This window comes from Saccopteryx leptura, chromosome X (assembly GCF_036850995.1).
Source record: "Saccopteryx leptura isolate mSacLep1 chromosome X, mSacLep1_pri_phased_curated, whole genome shotgun sequence".
NCBI lineage: Eukaryota > Metazoa > Chordata > Mammalia > Chiroptera > Emballonuridae > Saccopteryx > Saccopteryx leptura.
In genome coordinates this window covers 78,638,482-78,663,061 of record NC_089516.1, presented here as the reverse complement: position 1 = coordinate 78,663,061, position 24,580 = coordinate 78,638,482, and the positions used below count along the sequence as shown (strand labels likewise).

The window sequence follows — 24,580 nt, the reverse complement described above, 5'->3', positions numbered from 1 at the left end:
TCATATCGTATTAATCTTTCTGTGTTCCATCATATTCTTTTTCTTCTCCAATTATTCTTTTTGAGAATTGAGGCCATAAAAATTCTCAGTGACAGGTAGAAGGAAAGAACTTGTCAGAGATATACATTTTTTCTTGTATTTTCTGAAAGATGAGTAAGAGACAGTTTAATTGACACTGTTCTTGCTAACATTCATAAATTTATGTCACAGTTCATAACATATTGTCATAGGATTTGCTAAACACTGATTTCTGTCCTCTTTCTTTAGCATGAGTGCCTCACTTTCTCAAGATAATATTAGCATGAACAAAGCAAAGGTCAAAAAAATTTCATTTTACTATGCTTAAAGGAAAATTCTCAAATATTATGTTTGAAAAGCTATGTATTCACTGAACTCTGGTTAATGACATAAACTGTTCTTTTAGAATTTATGTAGGGAGTGGATTGCTGAAACTATTTGAAGAGTTACATGCTTTCTGTTTTGTCAGTAAATGTCAAACTTTGCAAACCAATGTGATTTTAAACTGATTTTGAGGTTTTGTTGATTTATATTGCCCTACAAACGATGACTATACAACACAGAGTCTAGTACAACTTGAGTGAGACTCTCTAAAATACTTATTTCCTTGTTTTAACTTAGAAACCTTGACCTACATTTAATTTAACTTAGAGACCTTGACCCACATTTAACTTAAAGACCTTGACCCACTTTTTAGAGACTCTAACTTTTGAAATATTTAAAAATCATATTCAGCCCACTGATAGTGTCAGTTATCTTGTTTTGTAAGGGAATATAGCACTTTAACAACAAATTGTAATTTTCTCAATAATATGGCTGTAAAATCTGTTATTATGATTTTGGTGTCAAGTTTCTGCCTACTTAAAAATAGGGTTTTTCAATTTAAACTATTAGCAAAAATTGAAAAAGGAATAATATTATGTTTCTCTTCGATTTAGTACTAAAGGAGCCCACAGTACTAAAGAATAAACCATTTCCAGAGTGTACCAGTGGGTCTAATAGCATTTTATTCTTGTTTTTGCAGACCCCTTTACCTGAAATAGGAAGGCGTGTGAGAGTGAATAAATATCAAAAGTCTGTCGGGTGGAGATACAGCGTGAGTACTGAAAGTCCTTATTAGTCCCCAAGTAGTATTCCTTTTAGATTCCAACTTTAAATTAATTCCTTTGTATTGTATTATTATCTTTAGAAAGCCACTACTAAAATGGTCTTGTCTGGAAGTGATAACTTATGTATACCAGAAAACAGGTGAATAGAATAAATCATCATATTTGAACACTAGCACCTTTCAGGGGGAAAAAAAAAAGGCCTAGAAGAAATGGTTCCCTGAACAAATAAGTGTTGACTTATTTGTTCAGATGAAGAACTGAGTAAATCTCCAGATCATAGAGCCTTCTAGCTGAGTAGCAACGAAGAAGATGATGGGACAGAGAGCAAATTTTGCCTAAAATTGACCTTGAAAATGTCTTTTTTCACAATTTCTACATGGTATTTTGGATCAGTTGTTTTCCCCATTATGATTCTAAGAAACATTGCAAGTGTATATGAGCCAAATAAGGACTACTCTTTTTTACTGTAAGAACAAAGTGGACAGAAAACCAACAGGCTACCCAGCTTAAAAGTTTTCAGATTTCTGACACAGTACTTAAATAGATGAAGGGCTGTGAAGATATTTCTACTTGAAGCATTTTAACTGCCTTACAAAACATTCTCTATAATTCCAATAATTTTCTGGCTGTACAGTAAGAACAGGAAAATAAATTTTTTTTCCAGTAGATGTTGGTGATTTAGATGTTAGTAACCTATCAAAGTATTTTGTGAGCCAAAATCAGAATCCTTGCTCTTATAGATATATCTTTTTTTCAACCTTTTGTGTCTTAATAAATATTCTCTCAGGCATATTAAAATAACTCTTTTTATTTACATAATCGCATTCAGAAAACTTTTCTAGTTATATTAAAAAGTATTGGTAAATAGATTCATGCTTCATCTAGTATTAGGCTCCTACTTTATTTATAATATACCTTGGGAGACAAATCATATCTAAATGAAATAAGTAGTACTGATTTATGAAATGCTTTAATATGTTAAGAAACTGCAAAAGGTAAGGTAAGAAAAAACTAATTATTTGACCAATTCTGGTTTTATCAAACATTTGTGTTAATAAACCCCATCTAAAGATCTTTCCCAGATTCTCTCTGGTATTCTTTCCATAGGAAAAAATATTTTGATTCTATAAATGGGTGAAATTACAGAGGAAGTTTGGCATTCTTGAACTGCCTCTTCCTGAGAAAAACCAGGATATTCAGGGCATGCTGGGATAAACTGGCCTTGGACCAGGAAATGCTATAGCATCATATTATTGGGATGTTTGTGAGAGTTTTAAATTACCCAATTAGTCTTGATGGATATAAGGTACTTATGTGTTTCTCACAAAAACAACTTCCTGTTAATTGAGAATGGCAAACATATTAATGCTTTCCAAACATCTGATCTTGGTTTATTGGTTTTGAGGGAATTTACATTTATGTGGGAAACCTATTCTTAAAAGTTTTTCTAGTTGGGAACTTTGAATTATCTGATTATATATTTTAGTAAGAAAAATAAATGTCAGCTGATCAGCTAAGTCATCTCTAAGTCATCTTTTATCCTTTGGGATAAGAAATTTGTGATTTGCACACACAACTAACTCATTCAGGAGTTTATAGAAGTAGCAGTAATGTGGCATTCAGAAATGAGTTTATATATCACGTCTACCACTAAATAGCCAAGAACTACTTGAGAAAAGTGGTCTTACCTGTCTAGACCTCAGGTCTTCATAGATGAAATGACATCATAATATTTTGATTATCTTTAAATAGTGTTAAAAAGTAAGGTCAAAAGCAACTACATAGCTCCTTAGAGCCCAGCCATTAACCTATTCTTGCTTGGGGGCATGGGCTTCCTAATTCAGATACAAAATGAAGCTCCTTGGTATCAAACCACCAAACAAGTCAAAGGAATCAGCCTGGTCTTTGCTTCTCTTTAACCTATTCCTTGTACTCTTATCCTAACACCTTCATCTCATTTCTATTTATAGCACTCTTTTTTTTTTTTTTTTGTATTTTTCTGAAGCTGGAAACGGGGATAGACAGTCAGACAGACTCCCGCATGCGCCCGACTGGGATCCACCCAGCACGCCCACCAGGGGGCGACGCTCTGCCCACCAGGGGGCGATGCTCTGCCCCTCCGGAGCGTCGCTCTGTCACGACCAGAGCCACTCTAGTGCCTGGGGCAGAGGGCAAGGAGCCATCCCCAGCGCCCGGGCCATCTTTGCTCCAATGGAGCCTTGCTGCGGGAGGGAAAGAGAGAGACAGAGAGGAAGGAGAGGGGGAGGGGTGGAGAAGCAGATGGGTGCTTCTCCTATGTGCCCTGGCCGGGAATCGAACCCGGGACTTCTGCACACCAGGCCGATGCTCTACCACTGAGCCAACCGGCCAGGGCCTTATTTTTTTTTTTTTACAGAAGCATGTAGAAATTTGTTGAAAGTGTTTGGTGAAGGTACAGTTTCTTTTTTTTTTTTTTTTTTTACAGAAGCATGTAGAAATTTATTGAAAGTGTTTGGTAAAGGTACAGCTTCTTTCTTTTTTTTTTTTTTTTTTTACAGAAGCATGTAGAAATTTATTGAAAGTGTTTGGTAAAGGTACAGTTTCTTTTTCTTTTTTTTTTTTTTTTTACAGAAGCATGTAGAAATTTATTGAAAGTGTTTGGTAAAGGTACAGTTTCTTTTTTTTTGTATTTTTCTGAAGATAGAAACCTGGAGAGACAGTCAGACAGACTCCTGCATGCGCCCGACCGGGATCCACCCAGCATGCCCACCAGGGGGCGATGCTCTGCCCCTCCGGGGCATTGCTCTGTTGCGACCAGAGCCACTCTAGCGCCTGGGGCAGAGACCAAGGAACTATCCCCAGCGCCCGGGCCATCTTTGCTCCAATGGAGCCTTGGCTGTGGGAGGGGAAGAGAGAGACAGAGAGGAAGGAGAGGGGGAGGGGTGGAGAAGCAAATGGGCGCTTCTCCTGTGTGCCCTGGCCGGGAATCGAACCCGGGACTTCTGTATGCCAGGCCGACACTCTACCACTGAGCCAACCAGCCAGGGCCACAGGGCCTTATTTATAGCACTCTTTATGATTGTATGATATATTCATCCTAGCAGGACACAGGGGCCTTATTAGGAAATGAGGTTGCCCACATACACAAAGAATTGCAACTTCCTGTGTTTTATTTCTATGTGATAGCAGATATTGTTATTATTTTAAAGGAGAGCCATATCACAGAGGAAGCAGAAAGTTTAGGGTCTTCCATGGCAGAAATGAAAGCCACAAGATCAACTTTTAACTTTGTAGAAAACAGATAAAGAGAATTAGATAGGAACTTATTACAAGATGGGACGAGACTGGGACTTGAACTTTCATATAACTCTCATGCTCCAAGTTGATTGCTTTATTCATTCATGCCTTTGTTATACAATTAACACAAAAAGACATCCTGCCATTAGGGGTTCCAACTAGAAAAATTATGTTCCAACCCTTTTGCCTAAAGACAAATAGGTGTCTAAATTTGTTCTCTGGTAGTTCATTGTTTGGTAAATACACTGGAAAATCATTAGGAAATGCTAAAGAATGTTCTTCAGCTGCCAGTTATTTCTGGGATGTCAAAAAATAATTTATAAAATATATTATGAATACTTAGGGACACTTAAAAAATCTAGTTTTGGAGAAAACAAGATGGCGATGGAGTAGTCGGACGTACCAACTTCCACCTCTCAGAACCAAAGTGTACTACAAAGTAATTTTAAGAACCATCATCTGGAAAACCAACTTTGGACTAAACTAAGAGGACTCTTCAACCAAAGAACACTGAAGAAGCCACACTGAAACTGGTAGGAAAAGCAGAAACACAGACAGGGCTGCCCAGCTCTCTGGAGCAAACAGCAGCTGGGAGAGACTTACATGGTGGGAAGTGAGTTTAGCAGAGAAGGGAGGGTCCTGAGCCCCAGGAACAAAGCCCCAGCCTGCAGCCCCAGAGCCTAGAAGAGGCGTACGGACAGTACTTAGCTGGAAACAAGACAGGATAGTGTTTGTGAGAAAGAGACTGATTTCTCAGACCCAGGATTCTTCTTAAAGGGATGGCGCAGAAAACCTCTCTCACAACCACTCACCTGGGGCTCCAGGGGATGGGGAGAGAGGAGAGGAGCGCAGTAGAGGGAAGAGAGTGTAATCTAGGAGGCACAAGGAGAAACATTTTGAGAGACAGCCACCCTAACCTCTGGAATGAGTCACTCACCAATTCTGAAGTGAATATTTCCCCTGGAAACAGCAATACCAGCAAAGGAAAGCAGGAGACCAGCCAAACAAGCTCTTTTGCGGCACTCAGAGCAGAGTCGCTTAGAAGGAGGGAGCTTTCAGGACTACAGTAGTGAGTGTTAGGGTCTGAGCTTCAGTGCCCCCACCCACACAGCTGACAGCTCACCTGAGGGTGGGCGGCAGCAGGAAGGAGAAGCGCAGTTCTGTTGGCAAGGGCGGAAGCCGGCTGGCCACCACTGAGGCCCAGGTGTGAGCTCAGTCTTGCCTGGAATGGGAGGAGGAGAAGTGCAAAAGTAGTAAAGCCCAGCTGTGGACCCCCTGCAATCCAGCCGGGGGAGGAAGGGCAGGAGTCCTGGAAGGGGTGGAGACCTGCCCTTGAGCAAGGGTGCAGGAGCACAGCCTTGCCCCGCCTGTGGAACCAAGGCTTGTGGACTGACTTGGGAGCCAGCTCCTCCCGCAGGGGTGGAGCCAAAAGCCCAGAACAGGTGGATTTCTGTTACTGAGTGTGGGCATGCAGTCTCACCTGGCCTGTTGAACCAAGGTTTGCAGCTGTGCCACAGGTGGGCTTCCCTTGCAGGGGCGGTGAGGGGGGAGAGCCCAGAATCAGGTGGAGACTGCAGCTGAGTAAAGGTGCTCACCCCTCCCCTCAGGGCTAAGCATAACACCACCCGCAGGGGCAGGGCGAAGGCCAAGGCCACCCAGGCTTGTACACACAAGCAAGTGATCACAGCCACTCCCGTGAAGGAGAGGCGGAAACCACAGCAAGAGCCCCAGTGGGGAGGCTACAGCAATGCCCATACCTGAATACCATAGGCAGCAACAGCAGAGGGGGTGGTGGGCCTGCAGATAGACCACATGTAGTGAAAACAGAGGCCACACTCAGTGAACTCCAGTGGCCAAAATCTTTTCTTACACAGACAAAATGAGAAAGCAGAGAAATGCAACACAAATGAATCAAGAGAAGTCCCCAGAAAAGGACCTGAATGAGTCAGATATAACCAAATTACCAGATGCAGAGATTAAAATAACGATTGTTAGGATGCTCAAAGATATTAGAAAAACAATAGATGGTCATTACAAACACCTAAATAGATAGCAAATATAAAAAAAGGATATTGAAATAATAAAAAAGAGTCAGAAATGAAAAATATAATATCAGAAATGAGGAACACAAATGGAAGGAATTAAAAGCAGGATGGATGAAGCTGAGAATAGAATCAGCAAGTTAGAGGACAACATAAATAAAGGCACAGAAGCAGAGCAGAAAAAAAGAAAAGAGACTCAAAAAGTTGAGGAAATCTAAGAGAGCTCTATGACAACATGAAGAGAAATAACATCCGCATCATAAGGGTTCCTGAAGAAGAAGAGAAAGAACAAGGGACAGAGACTTTGTTCAAACATATCATAGCTGAAAACTTTCCTCAATTAAGGCAGGAAAAGATCTCACAAGTTCAAGAAGCACAGAGAACTCCATTAAAGAGAAACCCAAAGAAATCTACACCAAGACACATCATAATGAAAATACCAAAGCTAAGTGATAAAGAGAAAATATTAAAAGCTGCTAGAGAAAAAAAGACTATCACCTACAAAGGAGCCCCCATAAAGATGACTTCTGATTTCTCAACAGAAACACTTGAGGCCAGAAGGGAATGGCAAAAAATATTCCAAGTAATGCAGAACAAGAGCCTACAACCAAGATTACTTTATGTAGCAAGGCTATCATTTAAAATTGAAGGAGAAATAAAAAGCTTTCCTGAAAAGAAAAACTCAAGGAATTCACTACAAACAAACCAAGGTTGCAAGAAATGCTAAGGGGCCTGTTGTAAACAGATCAAAGAAGAAAAAGAATATAGCAAAAGAGGAATATAGTTTTAAAGAATAAAATGGCAATAAACAACTACATATCAATAATAACCTTAAACATAAATGGATTAAATGATCCAATCAAAAGACATAGGGTAGCTGCATGGATAAGAAAACAGGACCCATACATATGCTGTCTACAAGAGACACACCTTAAAACAAAAGATGCACATAGACTGAAGATAAAAGGATGGAAAAAATATTTCATGCAAATGGAAATGAAAAAAAGCTGGGGTAGCAATACTTATATCAGACAAAATGGACTTTAAAACAAAGGCTATAGTAAAAGATAAAGAAGGTCACTACATAATGATAAAGGGAGCAATCCAACAGGAAGATATAACCAATATAAATATCTATACACCTAATATAGGAGCACCTAACTATATAAAGCAGACTTTGATGGATTTAAAGGGCAAGATCAAAAGCAATACTATAATAGTAGGGGATTTCAATACGCCACTAACATCACTAGATAGATCCTCATGAAAGAAAATTAACAAAGAAACAGCAGACTTAAGGAACATACAGATCAACTCGATTTAATAGAAGAACTTTTAACACTAAAGTAGAAGAATATACATTCTTTTCAAGTACTCATGGTACATTCTCTAGAATAGACCACATGTTAGGGCACAAAAGCGGTCTATACAAATTTAAGAAGATTGAAATTATATCAAGCACTTTCTCTGATCACAATGGCATGAAACTAGAAATCAACCACAACAGGAAAACTGAAAAATACTCAAACACTTGGAAACTAAATAGCATGTTATTAAATAACGAATGGATTAACAGCGAGATCAAAGAAGAAATAAAAAAATTCAACTCAAAATTTATGGGACACAGTGAAAGCAGTCCTGACAGGGAAGTTCATAACATTACAGGCATACCATAAGAAGCTAGAAAAAGCTCAAATAAACAACTTCACCTGGCATCTAAAACAACTAGAAAAAGAACAGCAAGTAAAGAGCAGAGGTAGTAGAAGGAAGGAAATACTAAAAATCAGAGCAGAAATAAATGACATAGAGGCTGAAAAGCATTACAGAGGATCAATGAAACTAGGAGCTGGTTCTTTGAAAAGGTAAACAAGATCGATGAACCTTAAGCCAGCCTTACCAAGAAAAAAAGAGAGAGGATTCAAATAAATAAAATTAGAAATGAGAGTAGAGAAATAACAACTGACACAACAGAAAAACAAAATATTGTAAGAAAATACTATAAAGAACTGTATGCCAAAAAACTAGACAACCTAAATGAAATGGACACATTCCTTGAAACATATAATCTTGCAAAAATTAATCTGGAAGAATCAGAAAACCTAAACAGATCAACTACAACAAATGAGATTGAAAGAGTTATCCAAAAACTCCCAAAAAAGAAAAGTCCTGGGCCTGATGGCTTCACAAGTGAATTCTACCAAATATTCAAAGAAGAACTAACTCCTATCCTTCTCTTGAAAAAATTCAAGAGGAAGGAAGACTTCCAAGCTCCTTTTATGAGGAGAGTATAATTCTGATTCCAAAATCAGGCAAAGACAACACAAAGAAAGAAAATTATAGGCCAATATCTCTGATGAATTTAGATGCTAAAATCCTCAACAAAATATTAGCAATCAGGATCCAGAAATATATGAAAAAAAATCATACACCATGATCAAGTGGGATTTATTCTGGGGAGGCAAGGCTGGTACAATATTCGCAAATCAATGAATGTGATTCATCACATAAACAAAAGGAAGAAAAAAACCCACATGATAATTTCAATAGATGCAGAAAAAGCATTTGAAAAAATCCAGCACCCATTCATGATCAAAACTTTCATCAAAGTGGGAATACAGAGAACATACCTCACCATGATAAAGTCCATCTATGACAAACCCACAGCTAACACCATACTCAATGGGCAAAAATTAAAAGCAATCTCCTTAAGACCAGGAACATGGCAGGAGTGCACCCTTTCTTCACTCTTATTCAACATAGTCCTGGAAGTCCTAGCCACAGCAATCAGACAAGAAGAAGAAATAAAAGGCATACAAATTGGAAAAGAAGAAGTGAAACTATCATTATTTGCAGATTATATGATATTGTATATAGAAAACCCTAAAATGTCAGTCAAAAAACTACTGGTCCTGATAAATGAATTCAGCAAGGTGGCAGGCTATAAAATTAATACTCAGTAATCAGAGGCATTTTTATACACTAACAATGAATTGTCAGAAAGAGAAATTAAAGAAAGAATCCCCTTCACCATTGCAACCAAAAATATAAAGTACCTAGGAATAAATTTAACCAGGGAGATTAAAGACTTGTACTTGGAAAATTATAAAACATTGATAAAAGAAATCAGGGAAAATACAAACAAGTGGAAGCATATACCGTGCTCATGGTTTGGAAGAATAAACATTATTAAAATGTCTATATTACCCAAAGCAATTTATAAATTCAATGCAATACCAATTAAAATACCAATGACATACTTCAAAGATATAGAACACATATTCCAAAACTTTATATGGAACCAAAAGGGAACACGAATGGCCTCAGCAATCTTGAAAAGGAGGAATAAAGTGGTAGGTTTTACACTTCCTGATATCAAGTTATACTACAAGGCCATTGTACTCAAAACAGCCTAGTACTGGCATAAGAATAGGCATATAGATCAATGAAACAGAACTGAGAACCCAGAAATAAACCCACACTTTTATGGACAACTGATATTTGACAAAGGAGGTACGAGCATACATTGGAATAAAGACAGCCTCTTCAACAAATGGTGTTGGGAAAATTGGACATCTACCTGCAAAAGAATGAAGCTAGACCACCAACTTACACCATTCACAAAAATAAACTCAAAGTGATAAAAGACTTAAATGTAAGTTGTAAAACCATAAGCATCTTAGAAGAAAACATAGGCAGTAAGCTCTCTGACATCTCTCGGAGTAATATATTGATATTTGCCGATGTATCTCCACGGGCAAGTGAAATAAAAGGCAGGATAAACAAATGAGACTATATCAAACTAAAAAGCTTTTGCACAGCCAAAGACAATAAGAACAGAATAAAAAGACAAACTACACAATGGGAGAACATATTTGACAAAACGTCTGATAAGGGGTTAATAACCAAAATTTATAAAGAACTTTTAAATCTCAACACCAGGAAGACAAACAATGCAATCAAAAAATGGGCAAAAGAAATGAATATACACTTCTCCAAAGAGGACATACAGATGGCCAATAGACATATGAAGAAATGCTCAACATCACTAATCGTTAGGGAAGTGCAAATTAAAACCACAACGAGATATCATCTCACACCAGTCAGAATGGTGCTCATCAACAAACAACACAGAATAAGTGCTGGCAAGAATGTGGAGAAAAGGGAACCCTCCTGCACTGCTGGTGGGAATGCCGACTGGTGCAGCCACTGTGGAAAACATTATGGAGATTTCTCAAAAAATTAAAAATCAAACTGCCTTTTGACCTAGCTATACCACTTTTAGGAATATACCCCAAGGACACCATAGCACTGTTTGAAAAGAAGAAATGCACCCCCATGTTTATGGCAGCATTGTTCACAATAGCAAAGACCTGGAAACAGCCCAAGTGTCCGTCAATGGACGAGTGGATTAAAAAGCTTTGGTACATATATACTTTGGTACATATATACTGTACTCAGCCATAAGAAATGATGACATAATATCATTTACAACAACATGTATGGACCTTGATAACATTATACTGAGCGAAATAAGTAAATCCGAAAAAATCTATTATATGATTCCATACATAGGTGGGACATAAAAATGAGACTCAGAGACATGGACAAGAGTGTGGGGGTTATGGGGTGAGTGGGGAGGAGAATGAGGGGATTGAGGGAGGAGAGGGGCACAAAGAAAATCAGTTAGCATGTGACGGAAGACAATTGGACTTTGGGTGATGGGAATGCAACAGAATCAGATGTCAAAATAACCTAGAGATGTTTTCTATGAACATATGTACCCTGATTTTTCAATTTCGCCCCACTAAAATTAATTTAAAAAAAAGAAAAACAAAAAAAACCAAAAAACATCTAGTTTTGCCTTATATTTATTTCATAAATATTTTTAAGCCCCAGCCACAATATAGCTAAATATAAAAAGTAATTGCCTGTCTTTTCTACTTGGTCTTAGAGAATAAGTTAAGAAGGAAAGAATATTACTGACTAAATATATTCAGTTACCTGTTCATTTCAGTGAAAAATAAGATGTAGATTTCCTTAATCTCAGTTCATCAGGGCAAGGTAATTGACAGAAATTCTGGGGAGAGCTAAAGATAGTTAGAGGTTAACCTTCAATTGCTTTTATTTCTTTTTTTTTTTTTTTTTTTTTGTATTTTTCTGCAGCTGGAAACGGGGAGGCAGTCAGACAGACTCCCGTATGTGCCCGACCGGGATCCACCCGGCATGCCCACCAGGGGGCAATGCTCTGCTGGGGCATCACTCTGTTGCAACCAGAGCCATTCTTAGCGCCTGAGGCAGAGGCCATGGAGCAATCCTCAGCGCCCGGGCCATCTTTTGCTCCAGTGGAGACTCAGCTGCGGGAGGGGAAGAGAGAGACAGAGAGAAAGGAGGGGGGGTGGAGAAGCAGATGGGCACTTCTCCTGTGTGCCCTGGCTGGGAATCGAACCCAGGACTCCTGCATGCCAGGCCGACACTTTACCACTGAGCCAACTGGCTAGAGCCAACCTTCAATTGCTTTTCATTTCAATTGGCCCTTTCCTAATTCACTGCCCAAAAGTAGTCAATGGTGTCCTTTTTCACTGGATTTCAAAACAGGTGTTTAACTGTATCTTTAGTTTAAAAGTCTTTAATTTACTTACTATTAACATATTTCACTTTGTACAATAAAAGTATTCCTGAAGAGGTTATATAAATTAAACTTTTATCTTTCAGTACAGAGCTTTTTAAATTACAATCAAATGAAATTTAGAGCTAAGTTTCAAAGGACCTCAGCGGTGGGTGATCCATTTGTCAAGTGCAGCATCACTTCATGAGTCATTCTATGTCGTCTTTAACCTCATTATGCTCTATTTTGTATTCATCAGAAGTTAATGTCATTCATGTATTTTCTTTTACGTAAATTCTTTTAAGACTATGATACCTAAATGAGTAAACCAGTGATACGTTCATTAAAAATTCCCAACAGTTTGAGCACCTTTGTAAATTAATATTTTAAGACATATTTCTCTAGTGTATTATACATGTACACACAAAAACGTGTGATGGTTTCAAATTATTAAGAAGTGAAGAGCTTTTTTAAATTGGCTAAGAAAGTTTCAGAAGAATTAGGAAACTACTTGGTTGTCATGGTACAATGAGATATAGTTGAATATTAGGAAGAGACATTTCCTTCCCATTTCATTCCACTATAACAAATGTGCTGGAAATGAAGTTTGCTGATGTTTATAGATTAGTGTAATAAGTGAAGAGAGGTTTATATTTCTGATAACACTGAAAAATTCAAATGAGGTCAAGTAACAAAGATTCTATATCGTAACACTTTGCATTTATGGCATTTTCTTCCAAAAATTTCAAAAAAATTAATTATATTCTCTCATTTGTTTCCACTAACATTCCATGGCTGCCATGTTCCATGAAATTTCTGAGGATAAATTAGACCTTTGGAAGATTAAGTGAATTTCCAACTCTTAGCTATTAGTGTGAAGTCAAGTTGTCCTAATGCCCAATGTAGATGTTCCTTTCTGATGATGTCATATAATCTTGTTCTAGAAATATCTCTTGAAATTATGTACTCTACTTTGGTGGTCTCATCCCAAAAGATGGTATTAATTATCTCTATATAGATAATCCTCAAAAAATTACCTCTAGCCCTGACATGTGTCCTGAGTGGCAGACTCGTATCCCCAATTTATGCAGGTATGTGCATACATAAAAATGAAGTACATCTATGTTTATTGATATAAAAGATGCTCTTCAGTTATTGAATAAAAAGTGAGAACTGCAAAATACTGAGAAAATATAAGCTTGTTTAAAATAAAAACCAAATATATATGTTTAATGCCTTGATTATATCTACTCATTTATCTCCATCACCTCTAGTTATGACACTAACATATAAAATGTCTGGAGAAATATATACCCAACTGTTACCATTGGTAGGCATAAAAGTGTAATGAAAATAGACTACTTACATATTTTAATTCCTATATATAGATATATCTATATAAATAGATAGATATGTATATATACACACACACACAGTCATACATATATAATACATTTTAAGCATACATACCATTGTAATGACTTAAAGTATATCATTTAAAATAGATCACACAGATCAAACCAGTACCATTAATTGCAATGAATCACTAATTAAGACTTTTTGGTATAAGCATAAGAGTAGACATGTATGTAGAACAATAGAATAGAAGTATTTCTATATAGATATAGTAAACTGATTTTTGACAAAGATATGGTGGTAATTCATGGAGACAGGATAGTCTTTTCAATAAATAATGATCAAACAACTGGATATCCACATGTAAAAGAATGAAGTTGGACCTCTACTTTATATGATCATTAACCCAAAATGGATCAAAGACTTAAATGTATGAGCTAAAACTATAAAATTCTTACAAGATAACATTGGGACAATCTTTGTGACTTTAGATTTGGCAATGTGTCTTTAGACTTGGTATCAAGTATACAAACAGCAGAAGGAGAAATCAATAAATTAGACTTTATCAAAATAAAAATAATTGTGCCTCTATGGACACTGTCAAAAAGTGGAAAGACCACTCACAACATGGGAGAAATATTTGCAAATCATATACATTATGAAGAACTTATATCTATAATATATAATCTTACATTTCAATAATAAAAAAAGAAAACAATTAAAAAACAGGGGCAAAGATTTTTGAGTAGACATTCCTCTGAAGATTATAAACAAATGACCAAGAAGCACATGAAAAAATTCTAAAAATCATTAGTCATCAAGGATTTGCAAATCAGAACCATAATGAAATACCAGTTTTCACCCATTAAGATGGTTACAATAATAGAAAATGTTTGTGAGGAGATGAGTAAATTGGAATGATTATTGTTGTTGGAGATGGGTATAGCCACTGTGGCAAACAGTTTGGCATTTCTACCAAAGTGTTAAATATAGTTAGTATTTGACCTAACCATGTTATTCCTAGGTATATACCAAAGAGAAATAAAAACATATATCCATACAAATATTTGATATGAATGTTCACACTAGCATTATAAATAATAGATCAGTGGTGGAAATAACAAAATAACCTATATGTCCATTATTTAGTGAATAGTAAATGAAAGGAATGGAATGCTGATTTGTGCTATAACATGAATGAATCTTTGGAGAAATGATAGTCACAAAAGTCTACATATTTTATGATTGTCATTTATGTAAAATGTTCAGTATAAATAAATCTACAGAGATAGAAAATATATAGTGGTTGCTTAAAGCTGAGATGTGTGTGTGGGAGAATTTTGGGGTGATAGCTAAAGGGATTAAGATTTCTTCTGGGGGTAATAAAAATGTTCTAACATTCATTGTGGTAATGATTGCATAATTCTGTTAAATACTGAAAAACATTGAAGTTTACACTTTAAATGAGTTTATGTGGTATATAAGTTATATCTCAGTAAAACTATTACAAAACAAATAAACAAATCTATAATTATATAATTCAGTGAAAACTTTATATTTATACAATGGCTATTGCTGCTGGTCCAAGGATCACATATTGAGAAACATTGAATTAAAAGATTTTCAATTAACCTTTATTTTCTCCCAAATTCCCAGTGTACTAGAAATCTCTGTTCTTTGACAATTCTAGTTGAGATTTTCTTACAAACTGCAGTATGATAAAATGCATTGCTATAGGATTTTCCTTCTTTGATTTTACTGTAGTTTAGAGTCTTACAGTCATTTAATGGCAGAGTTTAGAAACTTTTTTCTCTGTTCTTATTCTGCAGGATGAGGAAGAGGATCTCAGGACTGAACTCAACCTTTTGAAGAAGTACTCTTTCCACAAAAACATTGTGTCCTTTTATGGTGCATTTTTCAAGATGAGCCCCCCTGGACAGAGGCACCAACTTTGGGTATGTATTAAATGACTTGATCATATTCTATAAGACTAGATCACACTGAGGACATACACCTTCATAAGTTTAGATATTACACAACCAAAAAAATTTAAGTTCTACTCCAGTCATAATTCAGGTTTGATTCCTGCCCAAACTTCTTTCTAAGGGCATGTAGTCATGTTTTCAATAAACTGTGTATTCTTCCTTCTCGGCATATCCAAAACTACCTCTCCTTTAGGACTTACCTCAAATCTCACCTCTTGGTCAAATATACTTATACTTATTGTGGTACCTGTATTCCATCCTTCCCCAAATATTTAGATTTTTTTCCAACTCTTTTACTCTTAATTTTCATTGAATTTTTAGGGTAGCATTTAGTTAATAATATATAGGTTCCAAGGCCCTGGCCGGTTGGCTCAGTGGTAGAGTGGTGACCTGGCGTGCAGGAGTCCCGGGTTCGATTCCCGGTCAGGGAACACAGGAGAAGTGCCCATCTGCTTCTCCACCCCTCCCCCTCTCCTTCCTCTCTGTCTCTCTCTTCCCCTCCCACAGCCGAAGCTCCATTGGAGCAAAGATGGCCTGGGCACTGAGGATGGCTCTATGGCCTCTGCCTCAGGCGCTAAAATGGCTCTGGATGCAACAGAGCTATGCCCCAGAGGGGCAAAGCATCGCCCTCTGGTGGGCATGCCGGGTGGATCCTGGTCGGGTGCATGCAGGAGTCTGTCTGACTGCCTCCCCATTTCCAGCTTCGGAAAAATGCAAAAAAACAAAACAAAACAAAACAAACAAACAAAAAAACAAAACAAAAAAAACCCCAATAATATATAGGTTCCAGGTGTAAAATTTTATAATACATTATCTGTATATTATATTATGTGTTCACCACTTCAATTCAAGTCTCCTTCCATCACCATTTGTCCCCCTTACTGTCATGTACCTCCCCCTACCCCCTTTACCTCTAGTAATCACCATACTCTTTATTTGTCTATGAGGGTTTTTTTTTTATTTGCTTAATCCCTTCACTGTTTTCATCCAGCCCTCCAAGTCCCCTCTGCTCTGAAAGTTGTCTGTCTGTTTATTGTATCTATGAGTCTGTTTCTATTTTTTGTTAGTTTATTTTGTTCATTAGATTCTACATATAAGTGAAATCATATAGTACTAGTCTTTTTCTGACTGGCTTATTTCACTTAGCATAATACTGTCCAGGTCCGTCAATGTTGTCACAAAAGGTAAGAGTTACATTTTCGTTTATATTAGAAGTATTTCATGTCTAAATGTACCACAGCTTTTCTTTTATCTACTCTTCTACTGACAAGTGAGCAATGGGTCAGAACAAATATTTCTCCAAAGAGGACATTGAAAAGATGTTCAATGTCACTAATGATCAGAGAAGTACAAATTAAAACCACAATAAGATATTACCGCACACCTGTCAGAAAGCCAGATTTATTTATTGGCTTTCATCAATAAATCAACAAACAAGTGCTGGTGAGGTTGTAGAGAAAAGGGGACCCTCTTGTACTGTTGGTAGGAATATAGAATGATGCAACCACTGTGGAAAGCAGTGCGAAGTTACCTCAAAAAATTAAAAATGGAACTGCCTTATGACACAGAAATTCCACTTCTGAGAATATATCCAAAGGAAATCAAAACACTATTTTGATTATATATATATCCCTATGTTCACTGCAGCATTATTTACAATAGATAAGATTTAGAAGCAACCCAAGAGTCCACCAATAGATGAGTGGATAAAAAGGTTGTGACACATTTTCCAACTCTTTCTAATTTCATTATCCTTTGGATTCTTTCATCAGAAAATTAATCCAGTCTTTGCAGTGTCTTAATCTCTAAACATTACATATAAATACAACCCATATGGACTAAAAGTCTGAAGATATTTTCAAAGAATTACCTTCTAATTCTTGATACTTTGTTGGCTTCCCTGAAGATGGTGATGGAGTTATGTGCAGCAGGCTCTGTCACTGATGTAGTGAGAATGACCAGAAATCAGAGTTTGAAAGAAGATTGGATTGCTTATATCTGCCGAGAAATACTTCAGGTGAGTCTTTATATACTCATTGTCTTCTGACCTTGAAATCCCTGGGAGTAATATATACAAAGTACTTTATAACTGTTCATATAGAATGGCTTAAGAATTCTAAACATAATTTCCTGTTTAGAATACCAAAAAAGATCAAAAGCCTTTAAGAAAAAGTAATTTTTCAGATGAGGTCCTAAACTTTAAGTTAGACCACAATATTTGTAACCAGGTCCTTTGAAATAGTGCCCTTTAATGGTTATGTCAAATTCAAACTATTGTGTTTGATAGATTATGGTCATAGTCATAACCACTTGTAATATTTACTATGTTATTATGATTTTAGAGTTATTTTTTGAAGCATAACAGTGTCATAGATTAATGTAGAGGTGAGGGAGAAGGCAGTGTTTTTATAAAATGACCCCATACCATCTTCAAGCATTTTGTAGACAGATACCCCTTTTAATAATGCCCTACTTTTAAAACTTTATGTATTTCAAACACCAAATTTGATTAGAGTGACAATATTCTTGACCTTCAAGCTAAAATTTTTCTTTGTGGCTTAAATGCTTATGAAAAGCCAAGAGAAATATTAACAGAACTTAACAGCACCACTGATAGGAAGTTAAAATGCCCTTCCTTCCACTACTTGAGGTAATAGTGTAAAACATTAAGAGTGAAAACTCTAGACTGAGTTTGAGTTCTGGGTCATTATGTTTTAGCTGTGTGTCCTTCAGTCAGTTACTTAATTTTTTCAAATCTCACCTTTCTCATCTGTAATATTGGAGTGATAGTAGCACCTTCCTCAAAGGTTTGCTTTGAGGATTTAATAATTTATTGCATGTAAAACACTTAGCACAGTGCTTGGCAAAGAATAAGAACTCAATAAGTAGTGGCTGTTTTTACTGTTACTTCCATTATTAATCCCCAGTTAGTATCTGGAACAATCTCATTGAAGCCAGGTCTTGCATTAGCCAGGTCACGGGTTAGTTTCAGTGGAGCCAGAGTGGTAAGCCAACACAAATTGCAAATGCTTTAAAATGAATGTCTACATTCCTCCAAATTTTCAGCCTACAAGTTTGACTAGGAAATATTTTGGACTAAACAAATGGTTGTGTGAGTGATAGAGAAAAACAATGACTGAGCTATGATTTTAAAATATTCCTGTCTTCACTCTTATGGTTTGTTGGAAATATGGAGGCTAGAAAAAGAAGGTTATGGCCCAATGTACACACAAATATTACTCTTTGGTGTTTTTTTTTTCTTTTGTGGGTATCCGGAGTTATTTTCCTTTCCTTATAGCCAAAAGTAGTATTTCTTGGAAACGGTTTTTGTAATTCCAGCCTAAAGAAAGAATTTTGTCTGAAAAATAAAAATCTGGGCCATTTTTATTACTAGAAATTTTTTTCCAAAAGTATTAGAGCATTATCAGAAGAAGAAAATATATACATACTGATGTGGCTCTTAAAAATGCATATGTTATATGCAGGGCTTAGTTCATCTTCATGCACACCGTGTAATTCACCGGGACATCAAGGGTCAGAATGTGCTATTGACTCATAATGCTGAAGTAAAACTAGGTAAGTTTATTCTAACAACATTTTAAGTGAAGCCTAAAATATTTAATGAAGAAAAATCCTATAAGATAATTGTGTTTCCTGCCGTGTTTCTAACGATATTATTAACTTGTTTTGGCAGTGTCTTCCCTGCCTGCAACACCAGTCAAAATTTGAAGGTTTATTTGGAAAGGGAGGTTGAGTAAGACAAAAGTTGCACCTAACTGCTTCTCTGAAATCATATAGATAAAAAACTATTAAATTAGGATTGGAGGTTTACATTTTACTCATTGCTTTACTCCCTATTAGACCTAGCTATTATATTTATTTTAACAATTGAATTGAGTATGTACCATTTTCAAGTTTCTATGCCATGGAGAGGGATCAAACAAAAAGAAATTTCTTCCACATTACAGAGCTATACTTTCCAAAGAATATCAAAGACTTTTAAATTACTTATGCACAAATTGCTTCTTTGGAATTTCCCTCAAATGTTTAAAGAACTGATATCAATTAGAAATGATGACCCACTAATATCCAGATCAAATTCAGAATTAAAAAATCAAAATACCAGAAAGTCCCTGGCTTTCTATTCGAGGACTCAGAATGGCAAGATTTATTTGAAAATAACCACAAACATTGTCACAGGGATATAGGGAACAATATATTATACCCTCTAAAATTTAAAATAAGTATTATTGATTGGATTTTTAATAATACTATATGAATAATGTCAGTACTGTGTAATGGCAGATAACCTCATTGACATAAAGCATAAATCACTGGTATAAAATTCTGTATTATTTTTAATTATTCCAATTCTGGTATGTCTCTAGTATGTTTCCAGCATGACCTTAAGATAGTTTCCAGTTTCCTGCTAAACAAATACAACCACAGTAGAGAGTTTGTTCATTTACTGAGAATATTTTTCACTGAATATTTGTAGAAGAATCATGAGGCAATTGTTCTTGAAATAAGTGAAAAATAATTTTATGAAAATATATTATGTCTTTTGTGTCTAACAGCTATGAAGCTGGGAACACAATTTTAAGACACTGTGTTTTAAATACATGAGGGGAATTTGAATCTCACATTCAAATGTGCAAGATAGATAGTCTGTCACAAGGCTGGCTACATACTATGTTTACATGTGACTGCACTCTCATATATTTGGGTCAAGTTACTGGCCATCCCTAACCATTTACAACACAGATTGTAAATAAGTAAAAAGCTACTGAAAATCCGACACAAAGTCCATGCACTAAAGTTCATTTACTTTACTCTGAGGGAGAGACCTTTTAACATTGCATTAGAACTTGTTTGTATTTATTTTACACATAACCCTTGTGCATGTGATTTTAGATTTATCAGATTCTAGTACAATATTTTTTAAAGCAATGTTTTCTAAAGCAAAGATTCCAGAAGGCAAACCCAACTCCAGTCACAGAAAAGAGAATGGAAAATTATTGTATTGCAATTGCAATTGATTAATAATCCTCATATTCTGGTCCCTAAATCATTAAAGAAAAGGTTCAATTATGCCACTGTTGGGATCTGATCTCTATTTTTAATTTCAGCTTCTCTCTTTTTCCTGTTAGTCTATTGATCACTGTTTCTTCAGTTTTTTCTTTTTTCACTTTCTTTCTTAAGTGTCATATATCAATTTATAGCCTTGATAGGTACTTCTTGGCCCTTAAAGTTAGCCCTCAAGTATAGTTAGAATGCTGAGTTCTGCTTTAGCTTATTCTCCAAAAATGATGTAGATAATGTGCAGTACCCAATGATAAATTTCACATTTTATGGGCTTTTAATTGTTGCTTTTGTTAGATCCTTCAAGACAGCCTTAAATATTTAACTTTTTAATTTTCCTTAATTCTTCAAACTACTTTAGTCAATGTTTTCTCCATCCTCTTGATTCCTGGAAACCATTCTAAATTAGAAAATCTACTTCACTTTTTTATCCATGTCCTATTTTTTCTGGACTAAATAATGCCAGTCTACTTTAGCCGTTTTCTGTCTGTTTCTGGGGATACCACACTAAATATTTTCATATAATGTATCCCACAGATGAATGGAAAAGACAAGTTTTATAGTCTAAGTTAAGATATGAATACTACAGTAAATATTTGCATTTGATTCAGGAGATCTGTAGAAGAACTTAAATTAAATTCTAGCAGAAAATTCATTGTTCTATATCAATGTGATAGGAATTTCTAATGTTGTGAGGTTTTCTAATAAACTACTAGTAGGTTTTAGATTTCTTAGATATTGCTTACAGTGCTGGTCTTCCTCCAGCTTGCTGTCAGGTCCAACCACTACATATGTTATCACTTCAGAGGTTTAGGGTGTACTGATGGAACTTTATTTTTAATATTCATGGTAAATGTTCAGCCAAACCTACTGTAGATTTATCATAGCACTGCTGAACCTCCTTCCAACATAAATAGCAGAGATTGCCTATTTCCCAGTATTTCTGGAGTAGACTTCATAGTAAAGTTTGCTGTGCTGGAATAAAAATTTGTTATCCATTGTGGTTTTTGTATTGTCTTTCTAAGTTAAAGCAATGCCTTATTGAGCTTTTTGTTACTTATTAATTACTTTGACATATGCTGAATTTTGCAGTGGATTTTGGAGTGAGCGCCCAGGTTAGCAGAACTAATGGAAGGAGAAATAGCTTCATTGGGACACCATACTGGATGGCTCCTGAGGTGATTGACTGTGATGAAGATCCAAGACGCTCCTATGATTACAGAGTAAGTGTGAGGATTCAAATAGTTGAAATCAAAATTTGGAAAAGACTTTAAACTAATGTTTATTTTTAAATGATTAAACCAAAGAATAAAAGGCAGATAGCTCCTCTTTTCACATTAAACTCTAATAGGTAATACTAGCCATTATTCCCATATATGGTTTGATTATGTACAGAAAAATAATAGTTTCTAAGAATGTAGACAAATTAAACCTTTGGGAGTTATCAATATTTAAGGAAGAATGTCTAGTTCGTGTTGTTTGCAACTTCTTGGTAAAAAATTATATTATGTGGTTTTATATGGAAATTTAACTTTCAGAGACAGAGGACTTTGTAAATTTATAAATGAGAAATTTAAAGTCAATTATTAATCCCCAGAGTAACTTGGCTCCAAAAAGAAAAAAATAGTAATTTGGTAGGGTAATTGTGAAAATTCTTAGCATGATTCACCTCAAACCACAGAGTAGACAAATTAAGTAACAATTTATGTTATTTATTATAATTTCCATTGAAGCTGCAATTTGGATAATGTACATACACGTACACATTTCAAAAAGCTAATATTGAAGTAAAAGTCTCCATTTGCTATAGACTGGAAAACCACACTCACTCTCCACATCATAACTCATCCAAACAATTTGCTGTGGTTTCATTGTGTGGAACCTAGGATTCTATACTTGAAGTTGATTAATTCAAGTTCCATCCCCTTTCCTTTTCCCTTCCCCTTAAGTGCCCTCTGCTTGATCTGCAAACAGATTTATTGAAATCTTATCATATAATTCAGTGCTAATAATACCTATGGAGACTATGGAGACATATTCTTCTTAAGTGGCTTACTGAAAAGATAATGCTTTATAATTATACAACTTTTTGCAGTCTTCCAAGGATTTCACAATATTAATGATTTCTTTTTAATTTTTAGCTCCATATAACTAAAAGAAAGCTGGAAATTAAACCATCCCAGCAACCCTTTACAGCTAAGAGATCTGTAAACTGGTGTTCTAAGAATTCAATTAAGTTGATTAGGAGTCTTAAGAGTCATTCAGCCAGTGTACTCCTAGCCATTTCCACATTCTAAAAGAAACAAAGTATAGTTAATAGTAGTGAAGATAATTTCCTAGCACATTCTTGAATGTAATTTCTTAGAATTATAATAATTCTATCTATCATCAACTTACCATGTAAAAGAAACTTCTTAAAGTGTGTATATATATAATTGTGTGTGTGTATATATATATATATATATATATATATATATATATATATATATATATATATATCCTATAAGTGGATACAATTATTATCTCAATTTTACATAAGGTGAAATTAAGGTACACAGAGTTAAATTGTATATTTAAGATTGCACTTTTAGTGAGTAGATATATATAATAATTTTTCTTTACAGAAGATTTCTTTTGGTATTTCAGTTAAAGCTATTACAGCAATATAAATAAGATGATTTTCCTTACATTTAACCCCATCACATATCAACTTGCTGTGTAGAACAGTACTAGCTAGTCACAAACTCAGAAAATATCTTCCTATAAGATTAGTCTATAATGAAACTTCCTTATAGAAAATCCATAAAATCACTTTGGCAATGACACGCCCCCCCCAACCAAGGATTATTTTGAGATTCTAAATGCTATAAATGTCTCATTTTTAAGTGACTCTTTTGGGTCATCTTTTCCTTTACAGAGTGATGTGTGGTCCGTGGGAATCACCGCTATTGAAATGGCTGAAGGGGCTCCTCGTGAGTAAAAATATATAATATTTATTAAAAGTTAAGGAAATAAAAGAAACAAATGAAAAAGAAATAAAAAAAGTTAAGGAAATAAGTTGTATAAATCTGCCACTTGTCAATGCTTTATCCACTGTGCCACCACAGGTCATAAATCTGCCACTTGTACTAGTGACAAAGATGCCACACTGTATGCCAAACTCTAAATGGTGGCTTTGTCAGTGATTACTAAATGCTCTAGTCAGAGTGGCAAGATATGTCTATACAAAGAGATTTTGCTTTTCTCTCTTATGTATCTTATTTTAGGCTGATTGAGTAATGTTTCAATTTAGCTTTCATAGTATTTGATCCTGACAGTCCTGACCAACCAGAATTTAAAGGCATTTCAATAAATATTGATCAAATGGAATACTTAAGGTCCAGAATATTTACAGTCACACACTGTTATTACTACAGAAAGTGACACTTGAGAAAATCCTCCAATGGCTGGTTGAAATTGAGCCAATGTCGGAAAGTAACCCCCCCCTTCCTCCTGAGAGTCAGTCAAGTTTACCTTTGGTGCCTTTCGTGCTTATTTCAGCCACTCCAGTACCCTTAATAGCTCAGAGGGCTCCATTTCCTCTTGTTTTTCCTTCCTCCCCATCATTTAAATGACCTATTAGCATCCTGTTTCAGGACACTGCTTGCTGGTCAGAAAGTGAAACGGAACATGAATTTGGGTGTAAATGATTAACAGCCATCAAATGTATGGCCCCATAAACAGAGACTACTTGCTGTTTTAATTACCTAAACTCAAAAATATAAATTATAAGCACCTTCCTGATATTGTTGAATAAGAAGTGAGAGAAATATCTGGAGTGTGTGTTGGAGGAAGGTTGGGAGGGGATGGGATTGCTTTGCTTTCACTTCGCCAAGGAGATCCTATAGGTTCCTATGTTCCTGCATACTCCTTCTGCACAGTGTCCACAAGTCAAGCTTTATTAGCTTGGACTACCTTTTTACTGTGTTTCAAGGGCAATGGAGTAAGTTCAATGAGGTAAAATAGTCATAACATAATTTTTTTAAGAACTGCTGGTGTCCGTCAGAATATCATAGCAGGGGTTTGGATTAGAGCTGGGGTAGACTTCGAGATCAGGTTGCTGTTTCT

General features: G+C 35.7%; 1 protein-coding gene across 3 annotated transcripts in view; it reads left to right on the top strand.

Annotated features, from left to right (window-relative positions):
• NRK (Nik related kinase) overlaps window positions 1-24,580 on the top strand; it is a 155,219-nt gene that overhangs the window by 80,606 nt on the left and 50,033 nt on the right. For all 3 annotated transcript variants that reach the window (XM_066357137.1, XM_066357136.1, XM_066357135.1), the window contains exons 4-9: window positions 1,043-1,114; window positions 15,236-15,361; window positions 17,298-17,408; window positions 18,877-18,967; window positions 21,566-21,696; window positions 23,391-23,445. In XM_066357137.1, coding sequence (XP_066213234.1) covers window positions 1,043-1,114; window positions 15,236-15,361; window positions 17,298-17,408; window positions 18,877-18,967; window positions 21,566-21,696; window positions 23,391-23,445 — 586 coding nt within the window. The remainder of the gene's footprint in view (window positions 1-1,042; window positions 1,115-15,235; window positions 15,362-17,297; window positions 17,409-18,876; window positions 18,968-21,565; window positions 21,697-23,390; window positions 23,446-24,580) is intronic.